Source organism: Nyctibius grandis, chromosome 11 (assembly GCF_013368605.1).
Source record: "Nyctibius grandis isolate bNycGra1 chromosome 11, bNycGra1.pri, whole genome shotgun sequence".
NCBI lineage: Eukaryota > Metazoa > Chordata > Aves > Nyctibiiformes > Nyctibiidae > Nyctibius > Nyctibius grandis.
This window is the reverse complement of record NC_090668.1, coordinates 5,146,976-5,174,687: the sequence shown is the minus strand read 5'-3', so window position 1 is coordinate 5,174,687 and position 27,712 is coordinate 5,146,976. Positions and strand designations below refer to the sequence as shown.

Below are 27,712 nucleotides of genomic sequence, written 5' to 3'. Positions count from 1 at the left end.
TGACTCTTGGCTTGCAGGCTGTGCAGATGGGTGACCAACACCCTCTAGACCTCTTTAAATCATGGCAAATTTTTGACCTTTGATATCCCGTGATAGGGCGACAAATTTCATATATCATGGAAAAACTCACGCCTTTATATTCAGGTCTGATTTTTCACTGCCTTATTATTTGAATTTACTAATTCCCTCGGTTTTGTCCTTTAAGACAGTTGGGAAACTTATTATGGTTTTTATTTTGTATTTTTATCACGTCTCCCGTTCCATTTCTTCTCTGTGTTTCTATGCTTCTCGTAAGTTTTTCAAGCTCCTGATCACTCCCTCCAACCACCTCTTAATTTTACCATATGATTTTGGGGAGCAATAGCCCCCAGTGAGTATGATACTCTAGGTAAGTGTGAGCTTAAAAATCATATTTAATGCTTTCTCCTCTAATTATGCTTTTTAGCATTTGGTTTTACTTACTGTTGACCACGGCTGGATGTGAAGTAATTCACAATAGAGCATATGTGGATGTGTAGAGATGTTTTCCAGCACCTTCAAGATGCTGTTGGGCTCATGGGTATTTTCTCCCACTCAAGATATATAAACCTTTAATTCCGCTGCGGATTAGAGCGTGTTTCTGTTTGGCTTTAGCGTCGAAATCCAACGCTCCTGTAAAGATAACGGGACTTGTTTCTCTACACGTTCAACTATAAAATCACGGATGTGTTCCATTCCTAGCAGTAGGGTATCCATCAAGCCTAGTGTCCCACTTGGGAAGGTTTTCCTGATGCTCAGCACGCGTATTTTAATCTTAAATTTGTTATTCTGTGCGGCATAAGCAGTGTTTGTACTCTGGGGTCGGTTGTAGGCAGGCAGGGTTTCTCTTTAATAGTGCTTAGCTCTCTCCTTACTAGAGTTCCTTTCATTTTCATATATAAAAATGTTGGTTTCTGTTTATTTGGTACCCCAAATTTTACAGGCTGATGTGCCTCAGATAATGCTGTGTCATATTGAGTAAAGATTTATGCTCCTATTCCAAGTCTATGCATTTCAAAGTCTGGATCCGCATTTTATATCTTGTTTTTATGTTTAAACATCACAAATTGTGTTTTATTCAGATCAGTCAGAGCATTTTAAGCTCTAAAAAGCATCCCTTTGAGACAAAAAAACCCTGAAACTAATACTACCTTTTATTATGAGTCACGTCCCTGCTTAGCCACATGTTTCTAGTGTCGAATGCAATAATGAAGTACGTATATATACGGGTTTTTTCCCCTAAAGAGAAGCGAGATGAAGTCACTAACCCCCTGCTCTCCTGAGCTTCAGCTGAGTCAGAGAGGCCAAATCCACATTATACAGTTTTGCTGACCCGGCTGCCGCGGCGAGCGTGCCGATGCAGCTACGGCAACACAACCCTGCTCTGATGGGGGTGACGGCGTTTGAGAAGTGATTGTGCTCGCGTCGGCCCCATGAGTCCCTTCGATGACGTGAGGTGCCAACGGTGACGTATTGCCAAGGTCATTGTGATCGGGGCAGCAGGATTGTTTCTAAATGCACAATTGGGAAGCGTTAATCTGCTCGTGGTGGCTATACAGGTCACCTGGAGAGCAATCAGTAGCATCTCACACAATAATTAAATGAAAATATGGAGCTGCTGGACTCTAAAAAAAAAAAACCCTGAATACCTTTTTTTTGTTCTTTGCTCAATTCCTTTTGTCGAATTTGGGAGCTCAGTGCTTTCCTCTCCAGTGAACTTGCATTGCTCCACCTTCCAGCAGACCAGGTTTCAGCTATCCAGGGGTGGGAGGAGTAAATCCATACATTTTTATTGGGAGTGAGGATGCCAAAAATAGGACTTTCTGGGTTTTACTGGACTAGAAACTTTTGCAGATAGTGGTAATGTCAATGGTTTGGTTCTTGACGTAAAGTTGGTCTTCTAGGAAATAGGACATTTGAATTTGCCCCTAAACATAACTGATTTTTAAATCAAGGTATAACTCTAAGCTGATTTTTAATTAACCTCCAGTTCAAGGGGGTTTTGTTTGAATAGACTGCAAGTGTTTCGTATTGTCTTCATCTTGACCATATGTTTGTTAAATGAAAACCTCATGTTGTTTGGATCTAATTCCTTAATACTTGAGCACTCCGTGAGGACCCTGCATCCATCAAAGGATGGCAGAGACTTTATTGTCGTGCTCTGAAGTGAAGGAATATTTTGGAGGTAGCTTTTAAGGATGTCTCCTGAATTCTGCAGAAAGATGGTCATTAGAAAATGAATATAGAAATCATACACAAATCATATCACAGAATCAATCAGGTTGGAAGAGCCCTCTGGGATCATCGAGTCCAACCATTGCCCTGACACCACCATGGCAACTAGACCAGGGCACTAAGTGCCATGTCCAGACTTTTCTTAAACCCCTCCAGAGATGGTGACTCCACCACCTCCCTGGGCAGCCCCTTCCAATGGCTAATGACCCTTGCTGAGAAGAAATGCTTCCTAATGTCCAACCTGAACCTCCCCTGGCGAAGCTTGAGGCTATGTCCTCTTGTCCTATCACTAGTTGCCTGGGAGAAGAGGCCGACTCCCACTGCGCTACAACCTCCCTTTAGGTAGCTGTAGACTGCACTAAGGTCACCTCTGAGCCTCCTCTTCTCCAGGCTAAACAACCCCAGCTCCCTCAGCTGTTCCTCGTAGGTCAGACCCTCCAGACCCTTCACCAGCTTGGTCGCCCTCCTCTGGACTCGCTCCAACACCTCAGCATCTTTCTTGAAGATTATAACTGAACTTAATTGAGTAGGTTTAACATATACATATGGACAGCAATGATTTTACCCTAAAGCCTTTACGTGGACAATTTGCACAGTGTTCTGCAGACCAGCAAACACCCAAGGAATTACATCGGTCAATCATAAAGCCATAGTTATTTCTCCTGGGTTGTGATTCTGAAGGCAAGGAAACGAATAACTGGAAAAATGCTAGGAAAAATGAAATAAGGGGAATTTTTTTCCGTTTAAGCTTTGGAGCAATTGCTCTGGAATAGTTCCTGCTGCTGCGTACGCGCCTGTCTTGAAATGAGAGCGTATGTCTGAGTTATTGTGGAAAAGGTTATTAGTTGAGGACTTTAATCCCTCTTTGTGTTTGGCCAACACAGCAAGAGGTTGCACTGGGGATGGAAGGGAGGGAGCAACGGACAGACAGATGTGGGGAACAACCCTACAGCCTGGGAGTGAGTATTTCTGACCCAGCCCAGAGGAAAAAGAAGAGCAGAGGAGGGAAAATTAGCCAAAATCCTGCAGCTGAAGAAACTGAGGCCAGGAGGTAAGTGATGACTGGCCTCAGGTCACGTACCGTCTGTGACAGAGCTGAAAATGAGCCTAAAGAAGTAAGAGACCTTGAACTCTGGTCTTTTATGGTCATTTACTGGAGTATATTTAAAATAAAACAACAGATGGCATTGCTAATTAGTTATTTTGCGCCGATCTTAGGAGTAGTAGAAGTTTTTAGCGTGGTCAGAAGAGTTTCACAGCAATGTTTGCTGTGCAGCTGCTGAATGTCCCACGCGGAGCTGTGGATATCTGGAGGGCTTCTAGAGCAGAGTGATGGTGTGTGCCTGGTTTAGGTGTATACAAACCTAAAACTCTAGATAGTTGGGGTTTTTTTTGGGGAAAAAAAACCCATAAAACCCCCATACAAGTAGTTCAGACAAGAGTCATGATAGGTAGGCCAAGTAACGTGCACCAGCCACCCATCGCCACTAAAATAAGGCACGGTTTACTAAAACCACGTCAAGGTTTATTGCTCTTGGGGTGCTCAGGACTGGTCCTGAGCAGGCAAAGCTGGGCCTAATGGACCCTGTATCTGATTAAGCGGCTGTCAGAAGCAGGCAGTTGATAAATGACGCTGACTCCCATTACCGCTGCACGCATCGCTGTCTCTCTCTTTTAAATCACTCGGGAGAAGATCACGCTTGCTCAAGAAATATGCACTCTTCTACAGTTGGCTGGATTGCTGTATAGGAGCTTTTTTCCTGACTTGCACTGAAAATGCAACGAGTCTTAGTCAAATATATGATTTTTTAGCAAAAATTTCCTTGTAAGATGTCTCAAAGCACTTCAGGCTCTTTAATTCTAAATATAATACATCCAGAGCTCGTGTTAATTTTGGATGAGGAAACATTGAAGAGTTGGAAGAACATACTTTTTTTTCAAGTTTTGTGCTCATATTAAAAATAAAAGCAGAAATAGCACTAAAAATGAATTGGATTGTTATAAAAGTGCATCATATTAGTGCAATTTTGAGGATTTTTTCCCTTTCCTGGCCCCCCAACTCTGCCATAAAAATGTCTTACAGTAGAGAAGTACAAACGCAGCTTGGATCAGTAGGACTTTTTCCAACGCGTGGAGTAACGTCCACTTCCAATATCACTGTTTCTAGAGTGAATCATAAGTCATAAAAGCATAGATAAAAATTATGATTTTTAAGCTCTTCTTTCTTCCAGATGCCCTGAAATAATCTCTGCAGAAGACTTCTCAAAGTCATCCAGTCAAAAATCTATCTCGGAGGAGATAACCTTTATAAAAGAGCAAGGATCGGTGTTGTTTTGGTGGAAAATAAATAGCTTTTTTATTTTCCCAGCGTGAATTTGGGGACAGATCTTCACTTTTACTATAAAGGGTTGTGGTTCTGCTGGTCTTGGAGCAGTAATTTCTGCTAGCTGGAGGTCTCTTTGTTAGCACTAATAGCACCAGCCAATAATATTGTGAGATATAGAACAGTAGAACCCAGTGAAGTGGTTCTTTATCATTTTCTTTTGCATCAAAAAAAAATATCGGCGGCATATTTTTAGAAGAAATGTTCATTTTTTGGTAAATTGTGCATCAGTTTCCACGAAACCCTTTGAATTTTGTCATTTTTTTTTGGCCTGCACCCAATAACGTTATAATATCTCTTTTTTTTTTAGGAGGAATATAGAGCAGAAGGAATTAGCTGGCACAACATTGACTACATCGACAACTCCAGCTGCATCAACCTGATCAGTAAGAAGCCAACGGGCCTGCTCCATCTGCTGGATGAGGAAAGCAAGTAAGTAGGAAACTTGAATTTGCTAATGCTGTTTGTTTTTTTACTTAAAAAGTGTTTATCCTTAACTCTTACCTCTTGTGAATCTTCCCAGAAAGATGCTAATAGCTCATTGGGCTGATTTATCTCATGTCTCTAGTTTGGTGAACGCAAACAGTGGAGAATCTGCAAGAATGAGCAAAAAACCTTAACAAATAATAATTAAAATTCTATTTCCAGAATTTCTTCTGTTAAAGGGAAGGGCAAAAGTTTCCTTTGCTTCTCTCCTCATTTCTCTCCCTGTCTCTTGTGGTGTAAACCACGTGAAGATGCTTGAAGTTGAGCTGAGCAAAGGGAGGATCCAAGTGCATGAGTTAAAGCAGGTTGTGTGGGTGCTGTTATTAAAATATAAGCTGGATTTATCGATTTGCTTTTTAAAATTAAGCCAGAGTGAACACTTGTACGTCGGGGCTGCAGGGCTTCGTGCGCATCAGTTGTGCGCCTGAGATTTGCACCCTTGGCTATGTCCATCCTGCTTGTCTCAATAGAAGTTATCGGATGAGCTTGTGACTTCTGGGGCAGCCTTTGGGTGGAAACTTCTGAGCGTAAGGGATCTCCTGTCAGATGCACATGCTGGTTTTCTCCGTGTGAAGGGCAGGGAAAGGCTGGACGGATGCACTGGTGTCCCCTTGGATCCGTGTGGCTCCAGTCCAGGGCATGAGCTCTCCTCCCACCATTTACTTACAGGTTTCTGCCCCCGTTTCTTGTCTCGTTGACCAGACACACAGCAGTAATGCTGTCCCAGTGATACTGTACCAGGCTAAACCAACTCAAATTAGGTAAAGTCATGAAATATCCCCCCAAGTTGCAGATTTGCATGAAGTTTGAGGATGGAGGATTGGTTTGCCCTTACCAAGAGGCTCTGCTTAAGCTCTGTCCTTTGTCTTCCTCTCTCCTATGCCAGGATCACTCAAGTAACTCTTGAAGTTACATTTGTAGGTAAAACAGCTCAATGTTTCCTAGATGTAGGAGCAGTCTAAGCCTCAAAACTGACGACAGAAACGTGGGGTTTCAGATAAATGCAGCTACCTTGAGTGATTTCTATAGGCATACAATATACCACAATAAAAGTACACTATTTGTGCATTTATAACTGATTTCAGACCATTACTAAATCAGTTCAGAGCTCTTCAGACACCAGATACACCTTGTATTTGTATGTAACCACGTGAGAGCACACAAAATAGTGGTTGCTTAGTATCTGCAGGCACAGAAGTGGAAGCTCAGGATATCTCTATTTTCCCATTTGTGGTCAAGAAAGAAGCGTAAAAGCTTTTTCGTTGGGTTTACGGCTCTCCTCTTTTTAATTCTTTCCACTCAGTTTTCCTCAAGCCACAAACCAGACGCTGCTGGACAAGTTTAAGCGTCAACACGAAGGGAACTCCTACATTGAATTTCCAGCGGTCATGGAGCCGGCTTTCATCATCAAACACTACGCGGGCAAAGTGAAGTACGGAGTGAAGGTCTGTCACCCAGCTGTTCCCCAGCAGTTGTTTTAAATCAGCTAGCTGTGGTGGGGAAGGAAAGCTCCAAAGGCTCCTCAGAGATGTTTTGGAGAGGACTTGGCTAGACAAGAGATGCGAGGGTCGGGAGAGAAGTGTTTGGTGAAAAGCTTGGCTAAAATGAGAAGGTGGTGGGGGTCATGACTTACTGTTTTCCTCCACGTTGCAAGCTCCACATGTTGGTGTTTTGGGGAAGAATTTGGGGACGTGCACTGAGGTTGATGCTATGTCCCAACGATGGGTTGAAGTTGGGTATTTGGTAGCCTTTCTGGGCTTGGTTCGTATAGAAAATCCAGTGTTGTTTTCATAGAATAGAATCACAGACTGGTTTGGGTTGGAAGGGACCTTAAAGACCATCCAGTTCCAACCTCCCTGCCGTGGGCAGGGACACCTTCCACTAGACCAGGTTGCTCCAAGCCCCATCCAGCCTGGCCTTGAACACTGCCAGGGAGGGAGCAGCCACAGCTTCTCTGGACAACCTGGGCCAGTGTCTCACCACCCTCACAGCAAAGAATTTATGCCTCATATCTCATCTAAATCTCCCCTCTTTCAGTTTAAAACCACTCCCCCTTGTCCTGTCACTACTTGCCCTTGTAAAAAGTCCCTCTCCCGCTTTCCTGTAGCCCCTTCAGGTACTGGAAGGTGCTAGAAGGTCTCCCCAGAGCCTTCTCTTCTCCATTCTGAACAGCCCCAACTCTCTCAGCCTGTCTCCATAGCAGAGGTGCTCCAGCCCTCGGATCATCTTTGTGGTCTCCTCTGGACTCACTCCAACAGCTCCGTGTCCTTCTTCTGTTGGTGCCCCCAGAGCTGGACGCAGCACTGCAGGGGGGGTCTCATGAGAGCGGAGCAGAGGGGCAGAATCCCCTCCCTCGCTCTGCTGGCCACGCTGCTGGGGATGCAGCCCAGGACACGGTTGGCTTTCTGGGCTGCAAGCACTCGTTGCCAGCTCCTGGTGAGCTTCTCGTCAGCCATCACCCCCAAGTCCTTCTCCTCAGGGCTGCTCTCAATCCATTCTCCGCCCAGCCTGTGTTTGTGCTTGGCATTGCCCCGACCCACGTGCAGGACCTTGCACTTGGCCTTGTTGCACTTCATGCGGTTTGCACAGGCCCAGCTCTCCAGCCTGTCCAGGTCCCTCTGGATGGCATCCCTTCCCTCCAGCGTGGTGACCACACCACACAGCTCGGTGTCATTTTTTAATACAGGTTACACAAGCATAAATCCCAGCATCTCACTGCTGCAAGTACTTTTTCAAATCCCATGCAAATGATTTCAAAGTCGACTCTGTATTCATGCCAATTATTAGCAGAAGCAATTCTGGTGGGACGCTGAGCCTGTGTGAGAAGCAACCTCGGGATTTATGCCTGCAAATCTGTAATTGTGTTTCTGATGCAATAAATGCACGTGAGAAACTTCAGCAACAGCTTCACGCTGCTTCAGAGAGCAGTGCTTTGGGATAAAACATGTATTTTCTGAACATATAGAGGTGTCTAATAGGGGGGCAGTAAAAAAGATAGAAGCAAGATTCAATAGTTGTGCTGTCCCAGGGATGCGCTGGCAGATCTTATTGGCGTATCTTGTAGATATTGTTTATTTTCCTCTTTTTTCCCCTTTCCTTTTTCTCCTTCCCAAGGATTTCCGTGAGAAAAACACAGATCACATGCGCCCGGACATCGTAGCTCTCCTGCGAAGCAGCAAGAACGCCTTTATCTGCGGGATGATCGGCATCGACCCGGTGGCCGTGTTCCGCTGGGCCGTCCTGCGGGCATTTTTCAGGGCGATGGTTGCTTTTAGGGAGGCTGGAAAACGATACGTGGAGAAGAAAACCGGTACGTGCGCCAACCCCCTAATCCTAGCGCCTGTTTTTCACCAGCAATTTAGGTCTAATATATTAGTACAGGATTCTAAGTAGCCTGACTTATTAGGAGCTATTAATCTATTAAAAAACTCATTAAAATAGCGTATATTTTTGCTATGCAAAAGTTACGTTTAAAGGTACATTTGGATTTTAACACGTCGTAAGAAAAGATTTTCACTTTGCTGCTGCTTTAATTTTTCCTTTTTATAGGATGCAGGCGTAGGAAAACCTGAATGATTCAAACAGAGGCATAAAAATTATTCAGCAAATAAGGCAAATTATTTTTGCTAGGAATTCTTGAACTTGTTAGTTATATCTGGAACCAAAAAAAAAAAAAGGCAATAATTCTTCTCTATAATTTTTCAAGCTGTTCACCCTTTAAGCTGCAAGAGAGCGTGTCTCTCGTCTAGCAAAATTCATTGCTTCGCAGTCATCCAGAACCACCTCACGCCGAACGCGGGGGCATTAAATTAAAGCAAAGTACCAATGCATCATCATGCTGTGGCAGGCAATACCTGGCTGTGCTTTTTAGACCATTTCTCTGCATAAAGCAATTTTGGAAAGACGGGTACAAGCTATTCCTACTAATTTCTGGGCACAAGAGGGCTTGAAATTCATGATGAAATTAAAGCCTCAGCAGGGAAAATGTCAGCAGAGTTAAAATTAAGCATGGACCCTCCCCGTGAATTTTTTTTTCAGTCAGAGAGGTGTGCGTCAAGGAGAGCCAAGGAGCTGGGGACAAGGAATGTAGGTATGGAAGCCGTACGATCAGAAAGAATAATTTTCTTGTTCGGGGTGAATAAGAGCATCCCAAGAAGAGCAGGAGGCAAAAATCAGCTTTCAGCTCTTGAGACTCTTCCTCTCGAACCGCTGGGATGCGGCGTAAAAGATGTTTCGTGTTGACTTGGCTCTATGTGGCACGTCAAGGCAGCATTTATGGACAGCGGCGTCTCGTAATGCCGAGAGGTAGATGGCAAAGACCTTTGGCACTGGGAGAAGCATCACTCGAAAGAGTTGGCTTCCAAAGCCATATTTGCATTTTCCCAGCATCGCCTCTTCGTCGTGCGTAAAACCCAGGTTGAACTACAGCGAGCTGGTCAAGGAGATAATAAAAATATGTTCAACCTCAGAAAGAAGAGCTAATTTCAAGCCCTGCTTTGCTTTCTGTATCTCTGGCAATCGGTCGTGCCTGCCGTGCTCCTCTCCTCGCTAGCTAGCTTTCCGCTTTCAGTCTTGAGTTCGTGGCAATAACTTGCTTATATCTATCTCTGTGTATCAATATAGAGGTATAAAATAGAGTCTAGGAGATTTTCAGACAATTCTGAGACTCAGTTCTTGCATTGCCTTTTCTCTCCATACCAAAACTAACCAATACATGGTAATGGCTGAGTTTCTAAACCTTTTCTAGCTGCTATTGTATCTCTCTGGTATCGCTTTCAAATGGCTTTGTGCTTTGTAACCTCTTGGTTTTTGAGTCCAAAAAAAAAAAAAAAAAAGAAAAAAAAAAAAAAACCCTCATAAAGCCAGATAAGGTTTGTCTTAAACTTCCTGACAATCCTCAGATAATTCAGATAATTTATACCCTGAATTTCTATGTGCATCTTCAGCCTGAATTGGGGAAAAGTCATGAGAAAGTCACCGTTATGTAGGCAAAACTAGTGGGAGGAGATTCCCTAAATCTAATTCCCATATTGATGTACGCCTTATCCGTCGGGAAAGCTTATCCTACGAGCGATGGTGGAACTGGGACCGCTCACGTTCAGCTGCCTCTGTCCTCTGTGGAGAGGCACCCATCATCTCCTAGCATGACTTCTGCCCAGGCAGGGGTAGCACTGAGCAAAGTGAGATCCATAGCGATGTTTTTGTCGTGCTTTTGCTGGCGAGACCTCATGCCCATCTCCCGTTCAGTTGTCCTTCTCCAAAATCCCATCCGTCTTGCCAAAGCACCACAAAGCAGCTGTCTGGATAGTGGAGTGGACTGGCGCGGCACTGGCGCATCCGCTACCGGCTGCTGGTGGTCCCTTTTGCTCCCCGAAACAATGCAGAAAAGCCCCAGACTGATGCTTTGCACCTATTGCAGAAGGTATTTATGAATTATTAAAGAATTACAAAAATTACAGAATCAACCAACCACAGAATCAACCAGGTTGGAAGAGACCTCTGGGATCATCGAGTCCAACCGTTAAATTACCCCATCTTAACAGACAAAAGCAGACAACCAAAGACATCGTATGTTTTAGGTTTATTTTGGTTTTTTACCAAACCTTAGTGGCTTTAATTAGCCTGATCTGAATGCCTTTCTGCCCGTGGACATGGAGCTTTTGATAAAATTACAGTAGATTAGCTGAGAATAATTTCACACATACATTCATCCAAGTGTGCACGCTTAATATTTGTATATAATTTTTTAAAAGGCATGCTGCCCCCTTCTTGGTTGCTGAGATCCCATCTGCTGCTGCTACCATTCATCAGCCAGGTGTAATTAATGAGTAGGAAAATATCTAAAGCATGCTTTTTTTTAATTTAAGGCTCTTTGCACTCTCTTGTCTTAACCCCAAATGGATCTCCCTTGCTTTGACCTGTCCTAAGGCCTGTCCAAGTCATGCTTGCGACACCCAACAGGGATTTTAATGAAAAATCTCTGGCTTATCTATAAGCAGCTCTGCAAAATTTTGCTCTGCTTTCTTTTTGCATCATCCTTTCGGTATCTTATCCATGCCAGCAGTGCCAACCAGTGCTACAGATGCTTCTGTAAGGATAATCAGCATTTTTTCTTTCTGGCTTTATAGACTCTCCTTTTTTTGTGCTCCTAATATCCTCGTAGCGCGGCTTTTAGTGACTGCGCGATTGTCCTCGTTAACCTGGAGGTGACGAGCAGCAAAGCGGTGTCACTGTGAATTTTGTTGGGTGCCTTTCTCTTCTGCCTCTCACGGTGCTGCCAACCCTCCTCGGATGAAACACGCTGGGATCTGGCGAGATGCAATTAGCTGAAGGGTGGACTTTTTCAATAATTTGATTTTATTTATTACTGTCATTGAGTTTATCAGGGAGCATTGAGATAGTCCAAAAGAACTACACGTTTGAACTAGATTTGCTAATGAACTTTGATTAAAGGAACATTATCAAGCTTTTTAGGAAAGAAATTTGGCCGATTGACATTTTTTTGCTCTATCATTGATACGAGTTTATTATGCAAAATACCTTAATTCTTTGTTAGCGAAAACTTGGTGGAAGAACTGGTGCTGTTCATGTAAACCAGGCTGTGGAGACTTCCAGCTTTCTCATTTTGGTTTTGCTGGACACGAACCTAAATCCTCGCTCTGACGAAGGGTTCATGGTCCTGGGGCTGTGCCCTCCCTCGATGGCCTCTGTATTTGCATTCAGCCAACAAGGATTGCTCCTTGGGTTAGTGCCCGTTGTGGCTGACCTACATGATAACACCATCTCAAAAACAATCCTGTTGACTTATGCAGATCTATTCCTGAAGCTGGGCACCAAAAAAACAACCCCCCAAAAAAGAATAAAAAAACAAACCCATGTATTTGCCAAATAAAGATGATAGCAACCAAAAAATTGGTCCTTGAGGTCTCCCTGAGCAGCATGAAGTGGTGTTAATGTAAGGAAGACGCCCCTTGACAGTGTTCCTCTGGATCGGTCCTTTCAGATGATTTAATGCATTGGTATGAAATGCTTACGTATGTGCTGACACAAAGTAACTCCTCGGTGACCTCATCACGCCTCAACAGGAGCGTGACGTATCCCTTGGCCACTTAAACAATGACGGAGAGGTGCTGCCTGTTTGCGTAGTGTCACCTGTGTAACTTCTCCTCCACCCTGTGGTCGGAGCTGGGCCATCAAAAGTCCTCTTGGCCACGCAACGATGGTTTCTTCCAACTTCTGACCTCAAACCCATCCTACCTAACTCCAGACTCTGTGTCCTCTGGCCTTGAGGAATACAGAACCCTTGTTTAATACAAATAATTTCTATTTTTCCTTTTAATTGTCAATATCTGAGCACTGGGATGCAAGATGAGAATTTGAGGTGCCGTGTCCAGGAGCATCTGCGCAGGGAATTGCGGATAACACCTGGCAGAGGCATGGAAAGGATTTTAAAAAGCAGTTAATAAAAGTAAAGCTTTATCTAATCATGTATTTTTTGCCCAAATAATCTTGGAGTGATATAAAGTCATTGTGCTCTGGCTAATAAGGATCATAAGTGGGGCTGCGATGTGGTCCAGCCCGTCTCTCCTGTGCCACGGTGTCGTGTCTGTAGGAAACCGAGGTTAGATTGTGTCAAATGCAAAAAACACGCGACCCTTGAGCTCTTGCGTCCTTCGGGCTTGTTCTTTACCCTCTCCTGATTTCTGCTTATATAATCTTTCTCTTCTCTCCATTTTTTTTTTTTGTTGTTATTTTTATTTTGCTTCCCAAGGGCATGATGATGCAGTGCCATGTGCGGTTTTGAAAAGTGTGGATAGTTTTAGCTTTCTCCATCACCCAGTTCATCAGAGGAGCTTAGAGATCCTGCAGAGATGCAAGGAGGAGAAGTACAGTAAGGCTCCACCACCCGTCCTTCCCTCTGATACGACACTCACACGCCAAGAAATGGAAACCAGGTGCATTCAGCGTAGAAAGGGTAAAAAAAAAAATGCCTGAGGAGCCTTCCAGGATTGAACCAACTGCCTTATAGCAAATTTGGTCCTGTAGGGAAAATATTAGGCAGAGTTTGAAGAGTAAAATTAAATGCAAACCAATGTCTCTTTGAGATGTGGCATCGTTTTGTTGGCAGTTTCCCCGTTTACTCGCTGACGTTAAGTCAGGATGCTGATGCTAGGGATGTTTTCCATGTGTTTTGTTGTTATCACATGTGTGATAATAAATTCAAAGCACCGCAGGTCCGGTAGGAATAGTCCTGATATAAGGCATATGGCTGATACAGCTGGAATTTGACTTTATTTGGATTTCATTGGACTTGAAAAATAACTTCAGCTTTTGACAATACTGTCTCCGAGGGCTTTTACTTAAAACTGAAGTGTTTGGTAACGTTATTTTACAGCATGAGTTGAGTAAAGATGCACTTGGTCTCCGTTTCTTCCTCCTCACTCCTCTGTCACCTAATAAACTCATCCTGCATGACACCACGGACACTCTTGCCTGCACTACTATGTTATATATATATATATAAAAAATATATATTGGGTTCTCGTATCTTTAGATACATCATTTTTCTGCCATTATTCTCTTCTACATTAAAGCTTACAGCAATAGAGCGCTGCTGTATGCAGTCTGCAAGGGCAAATCCTAAGCCCGAGTTGCTAACTTAAACATCGTGCAACTTAGGCGTAAATGCAAATCACCCAGGTTTTTTCTGCAGAGGTGAGCACGGTAAGTAACGGTAGTTGCATGTTAAGTCTTCACAAATAGGCTTTTTCTGCTAGAAACCTTATATCAGATCTCCATGCTTCCTGCAGCACGTAGCATTGGGAGAGCAGAGGTGTTTTAATTAATTTAGACTTTAATCCTTAGTTTAGAGTACATTGTTTTTTTCCCTATGAGTTCCCACCATTGCTACAAGGAAATATAAAGCAGTAAGGCAAACACAGCAACGGATTTTCTGAAGTGGTGTTGTGCTAAGTGACCTTACTGATACTACTAAGAAACTATTGAAAAGGAAGGTGATTATCAGTAGAGTATTTTTAATTGCAATTAATTAATTAATTAAATTTTTAATCTGTAAGTTAGCTCAGCAACATGGGAAGTTTGGGGGGTGTAATTTGCGGTTACTTAAGTGTGAAGAGGTAAATTCATACAACTCAAGAGACACTTGGAAACAGAGCTTTAATGGGAAGCAGGGAAGTTGAGCTCAGTGTTGAGCTCAACATGTTAAAACCTCACTTGTTATAGAGTAGTCCACAGAGTTTGGTCTCTCTTAGGCTAAAACCAACACAGGGATCCAAGAGTAACATTGCCAGAGTTTGCGAATTGGCTGAGAGCATCTGACCTGGCGAACGAGTCATTCACGTTCTGCATTCAGAAAGCATTTACATCTTCCCATGAGGTGTGCTCCTCCAAGCTGCTTCCCCGGGCTTCGTTTCTTTGGCAGGCTAAACCGGGGTTGGAGCATGTATAATTTTTAGGTGCTGAATTTAGTGGGCTTGAGGGCCCCATGGGCGAGAATGCTTGGCCTGAGGTTGGCCCTGGGGACTCGGCTTTTCCCAGAAGTCAGATGAGGTTACATCCATGTCATCTTTGAGGGACCAAATAGGTCATCTCCTTGTCTTGAATTGTGCAGTTACTTCATGCACAAAGAGAGAAAACTAATTGATTTGATGAGTATATTTAGGTCACTTGGTATTCAGCTTGCGTAGCCAACTGGTTGCCCTTCCCTTACCATCTCAGCTGCTTCACTGGTGTCTTTGAGTCTATCAGTTAATTTATGGTCTTTCCCCAGAGCAGGGCACTGGGTTTAGACATTTCTGAATTCAAGACCAAAGCTCTGCTGGTTGGTGTTCGTGAGTAGGGAGTAGACTGGGATTATCCAAAGCTCTTCTCAACGAGGGCAAAGACCTGTTAGGCAAATCGGTCTGTCTTTCTGAAACACTGCAGCTGAAGAAAAAGGGAATGTGCTTGAAAAATCAGAATAATTTTACTCCTGAAAAGTAAAATAGATCAGCATGCCTCGGAGCTGGGCGAAGGGTAGTTTCCACTCCCCTCACTGTTCCTTGCATGCAGCGTGTCAATATATACAGTTTAATAGCCCCTGTTCACTATACAGAATTCTCAGAGCCACATGCAACTCAACGGCTTAAATCAAAAAACCTTTTTCCTTTCATTTCTAAAAAAACCCACTCAATTTCCCAGAAAAGGGGCTACATCAACATGACAACATGACAACTTGTATTTGGCTGTGGCACGTATATATTTCTTCTTTTAAGAGCCAAGTGATGGCACAATGTAGAAAAGTCTTTTGTTGTTGTTAGTATGTCAAAGTGGCAAAAGGGGGATTAAAATAAGAGTTTTGAACTCTAGGCATAGCTGGACGCTTGGATAGATATCTGACTTGCTTCCCAAAAATCTCCGGAGTTGGAGATCGCAAAACCTTCTCAAGCAGGAGTGATTTGGTCCTGCCTTGGAGCACAGGCAGGATCAAAGATGACCTGTGGCAGCACATTCCCAAATTTTGCTCGGATTTCTAGGATATTTGGACACCTTTAGATACAATAACTTCACCAAGCGAACCATCAGCCTTTTCAGTCATCTTCTGCCCAATGTTCAGGCTTCAAGACAAGCTGTTATAATATCTCAAGAGGTAAAGGATGACAGTAGATGTCCCATTAAAGGGATGTCGCCTGTTGAGGTTTGGTAGGAATTCATCTTCTTAGAAATTTCAGGCTCTGAGGAATGGCAGATCAGCAGGACGGGCTCAGATCTCTGCATATTTGCTTTGCATTCCTCTTCAGAATAATCCTTAGGACACCTTTTAGCTCAGCATCTGGGCTGTGTTAAATAGGAAAATGATATATGTGGGGAGGAGGGGATATGCTGTTGCTTCTTCCTATTCTGTTACAAACTAGAGTTTTGACTTCTTTCTTTTTAGAGAAGGGTTTTTTTGCAATTTTTTTCCACTTCAGAAATCTCAGGGTGAAGGAATACACATTTTCCCCACGTTCATGTGAGCGCTGTGATGTTTCCTGTCTCACAGCAGCGATTTCAAGACAGTTAAAAAATTGCTCGGGTGTTTTCGTGTCAAATTTGAGCTTATCGGGTCTTTAAATATCTGTAGTTTAGTGACTTGAAAAGTGGTTTGTTGTCTAGAAAAATTGTCTTCTGTCTTCCTAAATGCTTGGTTACAAAACATTTCAGCTTCGGGGAAAATAACAGCTTGAAACGTCTGCTTCTGTAACCATGCCTCATAACTTCCTTGGCTATTTATGAAATATAAATTGCTCTAAAACTACCCCTATCAAAGCATATAGGTTCAATAGGCAATAAACCTCCCCGTGCACTATATACTACTTGCTATACGTGTCCCTGTCCATATATCTGTAGGAAGGGAAGAAGCGTGCAAGGAATAAATGATCATTTTTCCAAGCACCCTACTTATGTCTGGGTGTTTTGCCCATGCAAGCAACTGGGTTGTCCCATGGACAGTGGAGAGCTTAGGACTATTTTGGACATGGGTGGCTGGTCCCCCCCTCATCACAGCAACCTCTTTCTTCACCCCATTTGCTTACTAGTTGGGACAACGTGTCCCTAACACAACGTGCATGTGTGGGAGGGGAATTAGGAGGCTTGAGCAAACAGTGTTAGTCATAAGGGTGATGACTCCGCGGCAGAGAGGTAGAACTTAGTAGATGATGGGTATGTCGGCATCTTTGGCACCCTTGTAGGCCCAGCATGTGCCATGACACGTACATGCTCCTCCTCGCTGTAGTCAGTGCTAAGCTATGGCTGTGCTAATTGCCTTTTGGTGAAGAGCCAGGTAGAAACATCTTTTTTTTCATGTGCTGCTTTAGGTATTACTCGGAAGAGCCCGCGGACACCGCTCTCAGATCTCCAGGGAGTCAATACCATCAACGAGAGGACCCAGCGGTAAGTCTCTTGCTTTTACATTGGCACGACAAGGAAATCTGGGCTGGGAGAGCACTGTCTGTTGTTATAAATTACTATATTCATGTTTCTGACAGCTTGCTTATTAATTTTGTCTTCTCTTCATTCTTTTCTGCTATGTGATCATGTCTAAATACCTTTACCTGACTAAATGGCAGGCAGGGAAAGCAACTTTCCTGCATCAAAAGGCAGCAATTGTAGGTGGTGTAGCATCTGCGGTGGTAAGAAGCTTGCAAAAAAAATTCATGAATGTGCCAATATCAAGAAAATAAAAATTTATCGAGGATTTTTCTGGCGTGAAAAACCCAATGATGTGTTTGGGTGCAGAACTGCACGCAGGCGGTGTGATGGTGGCTCTAGGCACCACTGAGTGTGGAGGACCTGGGAAGTTATGGGGCTTCAGATGGTACCTTGTCAAATGTTTGCTTGTTTCTAAGGGAAGGGAGCATGTTATCTTCAAAAAAGTTCGATTTTTTACCAGGTTTATGTACAGTTTTATTTTTTAATCCTTCCTTGAAGGTTCTGGCCATTCAAGGAACTACTTAATGAGGCCTTTTTGCTTGAGAGTCAGGTCTACGCTTTGAGATGCAGATTCTCTTCTGGAGAAGGTTTTCCAAATCCATTTCAGAATTAAGTTGCTTGTGAGGCAAAATGTCTCCATTTCAAAGGGATATCTGGGTGCTGATTCTTCTCCTTTTCTCCAGCTACCCTTGTGCTATCCCTCTGCAGACCCCAGGAAGTCTGATTATCCAAATACCACCTCTAAAGGTATACAGTGCCTCTCTGCTTCCCTCTGCGCAGATGTACGTGTGTGCTGGGGAAAGAGATCATCAGAGCATCCTCAGCTCCTAAAACGATTGCTTGGAGCTGCAGACGTTCAGATATAACTTCGTGGCTACTCTGAGCTTCACAAAAAGTCCAGAACAAGTCAGGAGGAGTCTGAGACTGTCTCCTGAAACGTGTCCATCAAATCCCCTGTAATGGTCCTGGCATCTCAGTGGGCTTCCCTTCCACACAAAATAAAATATCCTCCAAATATGTTATTAAACCTCATTTTTACTGGCTTTAATGCCAAATGGCCAAGACAGAAATCAGGTACATGTTGTTCCTTTTTTTTCTAGGGGAACAAAAGTGGCTTTTATTGTCTGGCTTTGTTGACCACGTGCCTTCTGAGTGCCATCAAGACTAGTATATCCCTCTTGCCCTGAATTTCTTCCCTTTGAGAGTGATGGTGGCACCCTGCTGAAGGAGAACTGAATATTCTCATATCATTACAAGTTGGCTTATTTTCAGCAGTCAGAGAGGATTTGATTTACATAAAATTGTTGGATTGAATTCATAAATCTGTGCCACTTCTTGAATTTGGGCAGAAATCCAGCTTGTGCAAGCAATCTCACCCGATCGTGGGAAGGTGATGAAACCCTGGTTGTCCTCACATCAGTCTTTCCCACCCTTTCTTTTCTTTTTCCTAATGTTATAGCTGCTACGGCTCTAATTTGTTGCGTTACGACAATAGTAGGTACATGGCGACGTTTGAGGCAGAGAAGGTTGGTGTCTCCAGAGGTGACGTTCACTGTTTCCAGCATCTCTAGTTGTGCAGGTTTCCCTAAACGTGATGTAACCTGAAACTTTGTCCCTGTGGAGATCTTCACGTGTAGATAAGAGAAGTTCTGCAGTTTCTCTAGCAAGCCTTCAAATCTGATGTTGGTGCCTGAAGAACATCTGTGAAATGGGATGGGCCTTTTCTTGACTGTCCAGCTCCAGCTTTGAAGGCACATTAGTGTGACAGCTTGGGCTGCCAGCATTTTCCTAGCCCAAAACATTTCACTTATCTCAGTGAGGGGCTGTTGTAAAGGCAGGGAAACTCCTCCTGTCCTAGGCAATGAGGGGGACGTATTTATTTACTGTGGAGTTCAGGCTGTGGTCAGCTCTATTTATTTGGCTTAACCCAAGCCAGCAGAGCAGACAAGTTGCCTTAAAGAGCCAGGATCAAGGGCAGCCACTACTGTGTCTTCCTTCCATCAGCCTCAGCAGTTGTATCCTAACAACAGGGTCAGGACAGACAGTTTTTTCCCCAATATATTTGCAGAAAATGTATTTTTGATGCTGTCCTAATTCCTGGTGTGGTGCCTCAGTAGCACGGTCCATGATCTTTGCTTCTCTTTGGCATCATCAGTGATGGGTCCCCATATGCCATCTGTGCCCCTTCCTTCTGAAAGCACAAACTAGGTCTCTTATAAGATCTCTAAAATCCAGCCTGCGCTTTCAGAGTAGGCAGGTGGTTTTGATACTTGTCCTTGTGGATGATTTGGATCTGAAGAGTCATGATTTTGATCTGAAGAGTCATATCACACTTGATAAATGTTGGTATTTCAGTTAAATTGCTCTTGTCAAGCAAGAAGGGGTAAATACAAGGGTGAAGGTAACACGTATAGAAGAGAGATTTACTTTAACAGCTTTCCAACAGATAGACAGGCAAGTGATTTACGGAGCTAAATTAAACAGGAATTTGCTTTCAAAGCCATCTCATGATCATGCGGTCACTGATAAGTCTGCGTTGTACAGCCAACCCACAGGATAGCCCGGGGCTTGCTTCTAAAAGCAAATTTGAGGCATGACATCACGCAGGAAGTCATTGCGGAGGGTTTAGCGAGCCAAACGCTCTCCTCTGATCTCAGAAGAAAGCGGACGGGTGGTTTGCACATGCTGCAGAGGGGGAAACCAGGCTTCAGCAGAGCATCGGGAAGCCAGCGTGCTTTGGAAGTGCCTTCACCGGCCATCAAGTAATGAAAGCCACACCATAGCTAACCAAAACCGCTCGGGCTGTCTGTTTTCCTGCTGGTTTATGTTCATTGATGAACTGTTTTATGTGCAGTGATGTCTCAACGGCATGCAGCAAAGCAAGTGTTGATCAGTCTGTCTTGAAACAGTTGATTGAGCTGGGTGAGATGATTGACCTCCCCAAGTACTGGAACAGCTGTGGCGGTCACCATATGCACGAATCCATCCTAAAGTGTCCATAACAAACAGAGTTGTTGTTTTATCTCTTTTTTTTCTTTTTCAAAACCACATGGGAATTTGTAGGGCTTTCTATTCTCTAGTCTTGTTCAAAGTCCGTATATCCACAGCTGGTCTCAAGCCTGAGAGTACATTGAGGTCGACCGGGATTAATGATGGGTTGTAGCTCCTGAAAGTGGCCATTGAGGTTTAGTTGCACTCATCAACCGGTGATTTTTTTTTCCCTCTTGTAAATAGGAGGTTTTTGATGGATGGGACCTTACCTGTAAAGAGAAAGAAAGTGGACAGGAGAGATCACCTGGATATTAAAGCTTCTCGCTGGCCTCCCTTGAATCGAAACGGGCTGCTTAAAAGAAGCAGGTCCTGGAGCGCTCAGCCAGGGGTTTACTTGGCTGTGATTCAACCTTTCTTTTAATAGTGGTACACATCAAAATGCTGATTTAATGGGGCTAGGAAGGAATTTGGAAAGCGCTGCGGCGAGGCAGCAAGGTGACTTGCATTCCAGCGTCATGTTGCTCCAAGGATCTGGCTTCAGTCTTTGAGCTGGCTGAATTAACAACTTTACATGCTTTAGTTTTTAATTTCCATGTGGCATTTGATATTTGCCCTTCGTCCAGATCAACACTTTAAGGCAAAGGACTGCTTTGTTGCTAGACCTCAGAAGTGACCGGTGCCAGAGGCCCCGTTTAAACCACTGTGTCCTTCAGCATCCTCATGACCAGAAGACTGGTGCTGCCTTGAGTCTCCTATTCCTTTTCCTCCTGTCTGAGATAGCTCAGGGGGGGTTGCAGACCCCACATCCTTCCTTAAGATCTCCTTTATGGTTTCTGCAAGGCTGATAGAGAATTTAAAATTAAACAAACAAACAAACTCACCCCAGAATCCCACCACCAAACCCAAATATTGCAGTTGGGTGCAGCCCAGGAGAGGTTTTGCATAACCCCAGACACCATAGGGAGGGTGCTCAACTCTGGAAATTATTTGCCCTGCCGTGAGGTTTTCTTGAGTACCCAAGGGAGGATTTTGGTTTTCCTCACCCTTCCCTTCAGTCCTTCTGCAACCAGGTGAGCGTTTCTGGAGACCAAAGCAGCTCCGCTCCATGACAGAGAGGACAAAATTGGGCAAGTAATTTGTGATCAGGTCCCAGTAAGTGATTCTGGGCCAACCCATCAGTCCTGCTGGGGCTGGCATCCTTCGTTTGTGCCAAATAATTAGTTGATTGCAAACGATATTTGCTTTTTCTTTCCCTAATGAAATGATTGCATGAATTAGAAAAGATAGAGTCAGCACCAGCATCATTTAAAGTTGTGACTATTAATGATGGCAAGACTGATGGTAGAGGTCATAGTCTCATATCCTTTGGACCACCGCGGTATCTGCAGACCCAAGCTTTGCGAGTGGGAGATCTGGGAGCTGTTATTCTCCTGCTGATAGTTTTGATCCTTTTATGAAATATCTGATTTTTCAAAGGCGCTTAATTAGCCGATCGCTTCATGTGGTGTCTGGCATCGTGAGCTCATCTCATGGGAGCAGATTTACGGTTAAAAGAATAAAGCAGTGACTCTCATTTTCTACCAACAGATTATTTTATGATCTTATTTTTTATTTAGCCATAAAACCAGGGTTTTTGATGTCTTCCTAACACTGTGTGGTGTTTGGTGTTGCAGCGATGCCTACGCGGTTGGCTGGAACGGCCGGATGGGGATGCGTCACAACAGGCTTGCCAGCTCCGGCGCCTTTCTAGACAAAGATGGGATATTCGTCAACGCGACCAACAGCAAGCTGCTGGAGAGAGCCCACGGCATCCTTATGTCAGTGCAAAAGGAGGGGATTTGGGTTTATTCCTGGAGTGTAATGAGCAGCATGGGTCGTTAGAGGAATGTAAATGGCCAGAATATAAAAATATCGGGGTTTCAAGTAGACTTGAAGACATTTCACGGTTGGATCAAAGCGACCCGAGTCTATTTTACACATCTGATTTATTTAACTCTTATCATTTATTTGTAATGACTGACGTGGGGAAGAGAGAGAGAAGGAATGAATACCAGTCAAACCAGTCTCGAGATATGACAGCCGTGTGATGCAGTCACATTTTTTAATGTGATATCAAAGTTTCCATTACAAACTAGATGGGGAAATGATGTTGATGATTCACGCTACAGCCTCATCAGAAGGTTCAGAGAACGTCGCCGGCGTGGCTGGAGTTAACGTGGGGTATGAGAAAGCAGGAGGGTGGTCAGTCGTTTCATGGCGCCGCTCCCTCGCTCTACCCAAATTAGTGGCATCATTTCCAATGTAACGATTCCTTTTAATTGTACACCTTCCTCTCAAACCTGTGCCACTAAATTTGTCAAACTAATTTGCAACATGCAGGAGCAGCCCGATTTCAGTGCAGGTTATAGCAAGCAGCTGCTAAAGGGCATTTGGAAGGGCTTGTTTCATCAGCTCCTCCATTCTGCAATTGCACGTGTGGTTTAACCTGAGCCATTTATTATCTCCCCAGGCGAAATAAGAACTTCAAAGCCAAACCCAATCTCCCAAAGGTGAGTGAGAAGCAGCAATTTTTACCTTGCTGGTCCGTGGTTTATGTCTGTAGGTACAGTGAGATGCTGATGGGTGTGACGAAGACCACTTGCGTCTACATCAAGACCTTGGTCAACTCAGCTCTGTTCAGGGCTCTTTAATTTATATAAACCCAAAGGATTTCAGCCCTGATTTGTGCTGGGAGAGTGCATATGAGCACTTGCATCCTCCTTTCTTGGACCTGCTCCGGCTCCTTTTTTCCTCCTTCTGGGAAGGAGTACATACGTGCTGGTGAAATTTGATAATTAAATCTCTAAACTAAAATGAGTGGGTAAGTTATGCAGGAGGGTTGGTACCTGGTAGACAACAGGCTTGTCTAATATTCAGTTTCCCTTCATCTTGGCTGCATTTACTATATTTTAAGAGATGCCAAGAGTTCTGTTGTATCTAGAAGAATAATGCTTGTTGTGGTCCTTGCTGGTGCTGCGTCGGTGGTCGGGAACAGAGGACCAGGAGGAGCAAACTTTGGTTTTGCTCCTTTCTGCGTTCACATCGTACCTGGAGAGGCACAGATACAATTAATCCATAAACTGCTTATTAACAGTGAATAGCTTGTCTGCAGCCCTTAGTGGATAGGAGCTAAATTTCCCCTCGTCAAAGATGCCCTTGGCGTCTTAGAGGGTGACTCCTCCTTAGAGAGGCTCGGAGGAACGTGATCTAGAGGATCTGGCTCCAGCCAAATAGAGCAGAGCTACATTGCAAGCCATCCCTCAGTGTCTCCCGTTGAGATTAAGTAGGGTGGGCACCTAAGGAAGCCCTGCAGAGGGTAAAAAGAGGGATATAGCAGCTAGCGTGATGATAAGATCTAGTTATTCTTGTATTTATCAAGAACAAATGGAGTCTCTCTTTTTCCGCAGCACATGCTGGACGTGAAGTCCCTCAAGCACCTAACCAACCTGACACTGCATGACCGCATCACCAAATCGCTCCTCCATCTCCATAAGAAGAAAAAACCGCCCAGCATCAGCGCCCAGTTCCAGGTAATCCTTTGCTTTTGATACAGAGACATGAATTAAAAGCAAATTAACGCTCAGGGTCCCCGGGGTGCCTAGGAGGACACTCGCAGGCCCAATCCTGTCCCATCCTCACCATCATTGAGGGTATGAATTCAGCTGAGGAGGTGGTTTGGGTAAGCTGGGAGACACCTTGCAGGTATCTAAAGGGTTTAAATGGAGAGAAACAAGAGTGATGGTGGATATCGTGGGGAGGTGGTGAGGTGGAGCAAGATGGGACGTGAGGATGAGCTGCAGAGCAGAGGTGTTGGTGCATCCCTGCGCTCTGGTACCTCGCTTTCCAAGCTCTTGCATCATGGAACTTTTTCAGCTGACTCCAAACAAGAGTGATTGTGGATGTCGTGGGGAGGTGGTGAGGTGGAGCAAGATGGGACGTGAGGATGAGCTGCAGAGCAGAGGTGTTGGTGCATCCCTGCGCTCTGGTACCTCGCTTTTCAAGCTCTTGCATCGTGGAACTTTCTCAGCTGACTCCAGAAACCTCAAAATCCCCAAATGACATTTTAACAGTCTTTTTACTTGCGTTCAGCATCTGCAATTCAACCTGTTTTCAAGTCAGCGAGAATGTGAATTTTAATAGGGGCAGAAAGGTCCAAATATTGCTGCGTTACCTCCAGGCAGGCAGAGGAACTCAGAAGAGGGATTGATACAGCATTTGTTGTGTTGTTGGTCCCTAGGAATAGCTGCAGCAAAAATAATCCTCCAATATATGTGCATCAGGGCTTGGAAACTGCTACAAGCCACGTGCACGAGCAGGTGGTGATATTAGAAAGCAGCTTTTCAGTTAAAAAGCGGTTTCTAAGCAAGTCGAGCTTGGGTTTGGCTTGTAATTTGGGGGGTTTTTTTGGAGATGTGGGTCATTTTTAGAAAGTCTCCATGTGTATATCTGGGTAAGATGAAGTAATTAGGTATATAAATGCACACACACATATATATATAAAAATCTATGTATATATAATTTGCAGAATGCACGTCTGTATATCTATATATTAAGCTTAGCCTAGTCTGATGGTACGCTGGTTAAAATACGCAGAGTTTAATTCATACAATACCACGGCGGGGTTGAAACAGGGATGTCGTGGAGTGAAGTGTCTTCACGAATTCATCCTTCAAACGAAACTCTGAGAAGCCTCAGGGTGCATGATTGAGAATTTTATATACGTTTTTATGGCGCATACAAATAAAAGACCACTAAATGTCGTGCAGATTTCCCTCCTACTCCTATGCAGCGAAGCAGATCATTCAGACACCTTTTCCTTACGCTGATGTTCCCCATCGCAGGAGCTGTGTGTACAACACATCCTTTTTTTATTTAAATGAATAAAATAATTTTTTTAGTTCATTTTATTCATTTAAATTCATTAAATTCATTTAAATTTTATTCATTTAAATGAATAAAAACCCATTTAAGTTGTAGGCAGCTCTGGTATGACTGCCTGCTTCTTCTCTTAGACTGGGCACTCCAGCCCTAATTTCATTTAACACTTGTAAGAGAAGCATTTTCTCGAGAGAGCAGCTGGGTGCAAGCCAGCGGAGATCGCTCTTTTTTTTTTGTCAAGAGCAGGCTAATAAAATTGCGGCGCATGGAACTGGGTCACAGGCAGGAAATACAAATGCTTCCTATCACGGGGTTTGGGGTTTTTTTTTTGCTGATAAATGCTGCCTTGTGGCTAATGCTTTAACACCGGGCATGCAGCTGCTCTGTCTCCTATTGATTTTAACCGTGCCTGTGCATACGGTAATCTGTGGAGAAGAGGAGGCTCAGAGGGGACCTTAGTGCAGTCTACAACTACCTGAAGGGAGGTTGTAGTGAAGTGGGAGTCGGCCTCTTCTCCCAGGCAACCAGCGATAGGACAAGAGGACACAGCCTCAAGCTTCGCCAGGGGAGGTTCAGGTTGGACGTTAGGAAGCATTTCTTCTCAGCAAGGGTCATTAGCCATTGGAAGGGGCTGCCCAGGGAGGTGGTGGAGTCACCATCTCTGGAGGGGTTTAAGAAAAGTCTGGACATGGCACTTAGTGCCCTGGTCTAGTTGCCATGGTGGTGTCAGGGCAATGGTTGGACTCGATGATCCCTGAGGTCTCTTCCAACCTGGTTGATTCTGTGAATCTGTGATTCTATAGGTGAAAGAGCTGGATTAGAGGATGCTGTAAGAGCAGCGATGGCTTTTGCAGCTGACAACTAGACTGCTCGGACCTTAAACTGCAGCATGGAGATGCTCTTTTCCTCTGTGGAGGAAAAGGAGGTTATCAGTAGTAGTCAACATGGATTCACCAAGGGGAAATCATAATCATGCTTGACCAATCTGATAGCCTTCTATGATGGCATGACTGGCTGGGTAGATGAGGGGAGAGCAGTGGATGTTGTCTACCTTGACTTCAGCAAGGCTTTTGACACTGTCTCCCACAACACCCTCATAGCAAAGCTCAGGAAGTGTGGGTTGGATGAGCGGACAGTGAGGTGGATGGAGAACTGGCTGAACGGCAGAGCTCAGAGGGTTGTGATCAGCGGTGCTGAGTCTAGTTGGAGGCCTGTAGCCGGAGGTGTTTCCCAGGGGGTCAGTCCTGGGTCCAGTCCTGTTTAACTTATTCATCAATGATCTGGACGAAGGGACTGAGTGTACCCTCAGGAAGTTTGCTGATGACACCAAACTGGGAGGAGTGGCTGATAGCCCAGAGGGCTGTGCTGCCATTCAGCGTGACCTGGACAAGCTGGAGAGTTGGATGGAGGTGAAATTCAACAAAGGCAAGTGTAGAGTCCTGCACGTAGGGAGGAATAACCCCACACACCAGTACAGGATGGGGGTTGACCTGCTGGGAAGCAGCTCTGTGGAGAAGGACCTGGGAGTTCTAGGGGACAAGAAGTTCACCATGAGCCAACAATGTGCTCTCATGGCCAAGAAGGCCAATGGTGTCCTGGGGTACATGAGGAAGAGTGTGGGCAGCAGGTCGAGGGAGGTTCTCCTCCCTCTCTACACTGCTCTAGTGAGACCACATCTGGAGTAACTGTGTGCAGTTCTGGGCCCCCAGTTCAAGAAAGACAAGGAACTACTGGGGAGAGTCCAGCGGAGGGGTACGGAGATGGTCAGAGGACTGGAGCATCTCTCTTACGAGGAGAGGATGAGGGAGCTGGGTCTGTTCAGCTGGAGAAGAGCAGACTGAGGGGGGATCTTATCAATGCTTACAGATACCTTAGGGGCGGGTGTCAAGGGGATGGGGCCAGACTCTTCTCAGTGGTGCCCAGTGACAGGACTAGGGGCAACGGGCACAAACTGAAACGTGGGAAGTTCCATCTGAATATGAGGAAAAGCTTCTTTACTTTGAGGGTGCCAGAGCCCTGGGACAGTCTGCCCAGGGAGGGGGGGAGTCTCCTTCTCTGGAGATATTCAAAACCCATCTGGACGCAACCCTGTGCAACGTGCTCTGGGTGACCCTGCTTTGGCAGGGGGTTGGACTAGATGATCTCCAGAGGTCCCTTCCAACCCCAACCAGTCTGTGACTCTGTGAGATTTTTAGCCTCCCCTTTTATCCCGTGTACAGGTGATACCCTAGAGAAAAGGACGCTGCCCTGTTTAGCACGGGGTGATGCTGAAACCATTTGTCATGCCCTGAAAAGAGCGAATACAGGTGGTGACAGAGGGGGTGGCTGGCAAGTTTTGCAGGCAGAGGGACAAAGGAGCAGGGTACAAGGGTTAATCTGGGGACCTCGCGTGTCCTTTATGGATTCCCGATGACTCGCGCCAGATGGCAGAGGGTGCCCACACCATCTGCTGCACGCGGGCCGGCGCTGGCTGCTGATGAAATGGAAATGCCCCCTCCTACAGGGCCGGCGGTCACCGTACGATCCAATTTCCACCATTTCCAGTGCTGGAAGCACTTTGCTTGCTGGGCTTTCAGCAGGGCTTTCTGGGAAGGGGGTTGCATCCCGTGTGTCCTCCCCTTCCCTCCCACCAGCCCCGTGTGGGGGCACGGTGGGCTGCTGCAGCATCTTTACTGATTGATATCTTCTAATAAGCTTTTTTTTTGGTAAGAA

The 27,712-nt window shown here is 44.7% G+C and overlaps 1 protein-coding gene across 4 annotated transcripts in view; it reads left to right on the top strand.

Annotated features, from left to right (window-relative positions):
• MYO9A (myosin IXA) overlaps positions 1–27,712 on the top strand; it is a 188,774-nt gene that overhangs the window by 129,777 nt on the left and 31,285 nt on the right. For all 4 annotated transcript variants that reach the window (XM_068410045.1, XM_068410044.1, XM_068410042.1 and 1 more), the window contains 8 exons: positions 4,947–5,068; positions 6,426–6,567; positions 8,237–8,432; positions 12,894–13,013; positions 16,978–17,053; positions 21,757–21,900; positions 22,593–22,632; positions 23,530–23,652. In XM_068410045.1, coding sequence (XP_068266146.1) covers positions 4,947–5,068; positions 6,426–6,567; positions 8,237–8,432; positions 12,894–13,013; positions 16,978–17,053; positions 21,757–21,900; positions 22,593–22,632; positions 23,530–23,652 — 963 coding nt within the window. The remainder of the gene's footprint in view (positions 1–4,946; positions 5,069–6,425; positions 6,568–8,236; positions 8,433–12,893; positions 13,014–16,977; positions 17,054–21,756; positions 21,901–22,592; positions 22,633–23,529; positions 23,653–27,712) is intronic.